General features: G+C 45.7%; 1 protein-coding gene across 1 annotated transcript; it reads left to right on the plus strand.

Moving 5' to 3' along the window:
- The first annotated feature begins 4,078 nt into the window (after positions 1-4,078).
- LOC115676720 (flavonol 3-O-glucosyltransferase UGT89B1-like) lies at positions 4,079-5,521 on the plus strand. The gene has a single exon (XM_030599688.2). The coding sequence runs from the start codon at positions 4,079-4,081 to the stop codon at positions 5,519-5,521; it is 1,443 nt and encodes a 480-aa protein (XP_030455548.1).
- Positions 5,522-6,000: the final 479 nt, after the last annotated feature.

A 6,000-nucleotide genomic window follows, 5' to 3' on the forward strand; every position in this document is an offset into this window, starting at 1 on the left:
CAAACTCATATGCCATAATTCAAACTCTCGAATCGATGTATCCAACGTCTCCGCATCGAATTTCATCACTGTCTCACCTTGAAGTTCATACAGGCCATTGTGCTTGATTCCTTTCATTATCAGCAAGACACCTCGAACAATTTTCAAAATTCCACATTCTGAAGAATACCGACACCCAGTTGAAACCAGGGCACTCAAGGAAATCAGGTTCTTCTTCAACTCTAGAACATGCCTTACTCTAGTCAATGTCCTCACGATACCATCATGTATTATGATTCTAACATCACCAACACCTATAACATTGCATTCATAATTGTTATCCAACTGTACTTTAATATTATCCGTGCACTGATAAGTAGTAAACCAGTTCATGTTTGGTGTAGCATGAACAGAATAACCATAATCCATAATCCATCCATCAAATGATGAATCATTAGTGATAGACAAGACAAAATTATTACTATCCGAATTATTGTCTGCTATAGCGGCAACATCATTCGCAGACCCAACTCTAATTCATTTTCCCTTGTCGTTTTTCAGTTTAAGGCAATCCCTTCTAAGATACCCCCTCTTACTACAACTCCAACAGATGGCGCCACTAGTCATAGACTGACTTCGTCTATTCGAGTTTATACCACTTCTGCTAACACGAGAACCAGTTCTTCTTCTATTTTTACCTACTAAAGCAGCAGATACATGTTCGCCAGATTCTCTTCTACAGATCTGCTCACTCAGAATTAAATCTTGAACACCATTAAACGTCAAACTTGTTGACCCAGAAGAATTATTAACAGCAGTAACAATAGTATTCCAACTATCAGGCAATGAGGGTAATAGAATCAAAGCACGTACCTCATCTTCAAAGTCAATCTTAACTGAACTCAATTGATAAATAATCACATTGAATTCATTGATATGATCAGCAACTGATGCACTTTTGCTCATCTTCAAGTTAAACAGACGTCGCATCAAATAGACCTTGTTGATCGTAGAGGGCTTCTCGTACATGTTCGATAAGGCTTCATCAAACCCGCAATGGTCTTCTCATTCAAGAAGTTAAATACGACGTTACAAACCAATGTTAGCCGAATAACATCCAAAGCTCGTCTATCCTGCAATTCCCAATTAGCTTGCTTCATCGCCTCTAGCTTCTCCCCAAATAAGGGCATGTGCAGTTTCATCTGATATAGATGATCCTCAATCTGCATTTTCCAGAAACCAAAATCCTTCCCATTAAATCTGTCGATTCTCACTTTTCCTTCTTCTATCGCCATCGATTTGCTTCAATTAAGCCAAGCTAGGTTCTAATACTAATTATTGCGGAAGCCAAGCGATCGAACAGTAAAATTGACAGAATAAAAAAAATAAATTGGAGACCAGATTTACGTGGTTCGATCGTAGTGACCTACGTCCACGGAGAAAGCAGTACGAAATTCCACTATAGATTAAGCGATATAACAGAGATTACAACCACACTCGAGTCACTCAAACACTCTAAGTGTTTCTCAAGCCCCAATTACATCTAATAAATCATGCAGCGTTTAGCTCCATAATTCCTTGCGAAATAATCTATCGATCTTACAAATGAATTATATACAAATCTTATCACAAAATTTAATCGCTACAAATACTTAAACTCTTGGCGTAATTTTTTCTTCTTTTGTTGGCTGCCAACTCTTGCACGTTAGGAAAGTAAATTTCTAATATTTCCTTTTTCATCCTTGACCGACTTTTAACTTGAGGAATTAATTCTTTGCACCCACGGCAATATGTAATCCGATTTCCAATTCAGTCAATCAAGTGAAAAGAAAACTTCAACTTTCGTGGACTTTTATTTAATCAATCTCAAGTCGGGTTTCTTTTAATTGACTCAATCTCGAAATATATTTTCAATACAAAAGTTTACCGAATCATGGTCAAGCGGTAGACTCCAACGTTGGACTTTCTTGTTTCAAAATAAGCGTTGGACACTCCTGTTTCAAGCCGTGAAGTCCAACAAAAGAATATCAATCACGAAGGAAAACCCCCCTCCAGAAAATATTCACAATTTGGTCCAATTCCAATTACATGTTGGACCTTCCAACCTCGGTGGCCAAAGACTCCAGCACATATTAGGAAGCCTTATTTCCAAAACTTGATCTTACATTAATTTCTATTTCTAGAATTCATATTTTCGCTTCGGGCTCAAATTGAAAATATATTTTAACAATTTTTCACAGTCGTATCCACATGAGCGTCTATGCTGGCATAATTTAACCATGTCACGCTTCGACATTGCCCAACAGCTATCTCGACTGAATTTCCCTAGGTTCGTTATTGGAGGGAGATGGTTAGATTATAAAAGTACAAGACTCGATTAAAGAAATCAAAAGTACAAGATTCAATTTGAAAAATGTGGGAGTACCTAGATGAAAAGTAAATTTTCCGATTAGTTCTCTTGATAAGTAAATCTAAGGCTACCGAAGCGTATGAGTATGTTTTGCTTAGTTTACTTTGGCTAGTATTTCTCCAATGCCTAATCCTACAGGATTGATGCTGGAATAAGGATGTGAAAGTGAGTTTCCAAGCTAGAGTTGTATGGAAAGACATGCACTACGCTTAGCAATACCATTTTCATTCAACTAGATCTCGAATTCAAACCGAATCGAACCGGGGCAACGATAACACATCGGCCTGCAATTTGATAGAATTAGGTTTCGCTCTTCCTCGTGCAGGACGAATCGACGAGTACACACCGTTACCAGAAAACCAAGCCATTCCTAGTGCATTAAACACTACTTTGAATGCACCTTCGAATGCGGTGGGATACCACGTGATCCAAGGACGTGTCCGCTTCGGACAGCACCCAAACATCTCTCCCTTCACCACGCACGTGAACATCATAAATGGTATCGTAGGGCAGACGATGCTGACTCGAACATGCAATACGGCATCGCTCTATGTCAACCATTCCTGAACCTAGACTAGGGGTGAGCATGATTCGGATAGGCGGTTCCCAATGACTGATTCCGAAAAATTAGAACAATGAATAGTCCATTGGTTTCATGGATCCACCCAAAAATCGGCTCGTCGATCTGGTCCGATTTTCGGGTAAGTCTATGGAACCGGTCCACCAATCTCCACACGTTCGCATTGTAATATATTCGAGACCTACCTATTTTCAACCTAGGACAAAACGGGTCTTCTCGGTTTGACCCGAAGAAACCCAACGCCGAAATTGAATGGAGCAGGCAGGAACCTGCCCCTGCACGCCTCTTTCTTCTTTCCTGTTCTTCCCTTTTGGGGATGATGATTGATGGGCCATGCTTGCTTGATTGCTTGCATTGCACGCCTGCCTATTCAGAGACCAGTTTCGTTGGCGGACCCAGAAGTCCAAAGTCATGGTGGGGGCCTCAGGACAGCTATATATCTGGTTTGGAGCTTTCTGCGTAAATGCGAAGAAGCACCAGAACCTCCGTCGCCAGGCGTGGCGCATCGCCACCCAATCTGAACTCAAAATGAGAAGACAAAAGTTAAGAAAGAGTATACCAACCAGGCAAGCACCGTGCCAAAAGTGCGATGTTAATCGTATAATTTCTTCCTTTTTTTTGCTAAAACGCACGATTTCTTTCTGTTTCATGAGTGCATGATGCTCCTGTATGCTTCAAAGTAATCATTTAAGGCGTTGGATTTTTTTTACGAGATAAAAAGTAAAATTTGGACAAAATTGGTGATTTTTTAGCATATCGGGCCTATTTTAAAGTAATTATTTAAGGTAACAAAAGATATCATAAGATCAGTCATAATCTATTAGAAACATGCATGCGCATCATTTCACGAGATTCTTCCAGGGAAAAAGAAATCTTCTCGTTCTAGAAAGTCTAATGAAAGTCCTCACCATCCACGCGATTCAAGGATTACGATCCCCTCTCCCCCCAATTAAATCATGGCTAAAGTCCCACTGTCCGCGCACGCACACAAATGGTATAAATCGAAGTCGTCATTCCTCCTCTCATTATTCAAAACCAAGGCCTTCAGATATTCTTCCATCATAGCATTTCGGCAATTTGACTCCAGAAGTTGTTCCGCGTCGACCAACATGCCCGCCGCCGACAATGTTCCCGCCGCCCCGCACCTGCTCGTCTATCCCTTCATCTCCTCCGGTCACATCATCCCCCTCCTCGACCTCGCCGACCGCCTCGTCTGCCGCGGCGTCCGCTTGACTGCCCTCGTCACTCCTTTCAACCATCACCTCCTCCTCCCCCTCCTCTCCGAGCACCCCTCCCTATTCCACCCGCTGGTCATCCCGGCCCCCGACATCCCCTATCTCTCCAAAAATGACCTCATCGTCAAGATCCTCTCTATGCGCCACCACCACTACCCGGCGGTCCTCGAGTGGTTCCGGTCCCACCCCTCGCCGCCGGTCGCCATCTTGTCCGACTTCTTTCTCGGGTGGACCCGGCACCTAGCGTTGGAGCTCGGCGTCCCCCGCATCGTGTTCTCGCCCTCTGCCGCCTTCTCCGTGTCCATCGAGTTCTCCCTCTGGCAAAACCTACCCAAGAACGGTGGCAGCGACTATGATGACTCCACGGTGACCTTCCGCAACGTGCCGAACTCGCCGACGTACCGGTGGTGGCAGATTTCGCGCCTATTTAGTATGTACAAGGATGGAGATGCCGACATGGAGGTTCATAGGCAGGGCTGGCTGGAAAACGCGGGGAGCTGGGGTGTCGTTTTCAACACGTTCACGGAGTTGGAGGGAGTCTACGTCGACCACATGAAGGGGAAGTTCGGGCCAGGCAGGGTCTGGGCTGTGGGCCCGCTCCTGCCACCAGTGGATGACTCAGTGAGCCCGGCCGGCCGGGGCGGGTCCAGCTCGGTCCCGGCCGAGGAGGTGCTGAAGTGGCTCGACGGCAGGGAGGAGCGCTCCGTCGTGTACGTGTGCTTCGGGAGCCGCACGGCGCTGGCAAACGACCAGATGGCGGCGCTGGCGGCTGCGCTGGAGATGAGCCGGGTCCACTTCGTATGGTGCGTGAGGGATACCGCCGACGGGCAGGTGCTGGACGGCCACGGGCTCCTGCCGGACGGGTTCGAAAGCCGCGCGGCGGGGCGGGGGCTGGTGATCCGTGGGTGGGCACCGCAGGTGCTGATACTGAGGCACCACGCCGTGGGCGGGTTCCTGTCGCACTGCGGCTGGAACTCAGTGCTCGAGGCGATCGGCGCTGGGGTGGTGATGCTGACGTGGCCGATGGGCGCGGACCAGTACACGGACGCGAAGCTGCTGGTGGACCAGCTGGGCGTCGCGATCAGGGCGTGCGAGGCCCCGCGAGATGCGGTGCCCGACCCCGCCCGGCTGGCCCAGGCGCTGGCCGAGTCGCTCAACGGGACGAGGCCGGAGAGAGGCCAGATCGGGAAGCTGAGCAAGGCTGCGGCGGACGCGGTCGACGGAGGAAGCTCGGACAAGGATTTGGATGGATTCGTGAAGAGCTTGATGGAGCTTCGATGTGGAAGAAGTGACGCGGGGGCTGACGGAGAGTGTTGATGGCTTGTTCTAATTTGATGGCTAACGCTATAGTTTTATTTTTATTTTTTGAAAAATGATATAAATGATCCCTGAATTTTGACATAACGTGCAATCTCATCCTTAGACTTTCAATTTGTCTAAAATGGTCCCTAAATTATTGATAAATTTTCAATATAGTCCCTAGACTATTTAAAAATATTCAATGTCGTCCTTCCGTTAAGTAAAGTTAATGGAGTTTGATGACGTGAATTTTAGTCCCTTAAGGAAAAAAAAAGACTCTTGGAATATCCACATAAGTTATTTATATCAGATTAAGAGAAGAAAAATCCACATGGAAATTAATTTTAAAACAACTTAACTGGGCCACAGACCAAAAAAGGAAAATATAAAGGCCGATCTTTTTCTTCTCTGTTTCTACAATCGAAGCTCTCATACTCCGGCCGGTACCAAAATGCTGAATCAAGACACGAAGAAGGAAGGAGGAGGAGGAGGAGGTA

The sequence above is a fragment of the Syzygium oleosum genome, unplaced genomic scaffold, assembly GCF_021117445.2.
Source record: "Syzygium oleosum isolate NSW1041296 unplaced genomic scaffold, Sole_v2.1 Sole_v2.17, whole genome shotgun sequence".
Classification (NCBI taxonomy): domain Eukaryota; kingdom Viridiplantae; phylum Streptophyta; class Magnoliopsida; order Myrtales; family Myrtaceae; genus Syzygium; species Syzygium oleosum.

Coding starts and splice junctions, on each gene's coding strand:
- LOC115676720 (XM_030599688.2), top strand. CDS start 4,079: ATGCCCGCCGCCGACAATGTTCCCGCCGCCCCGCACCTGCTCGTCTAT.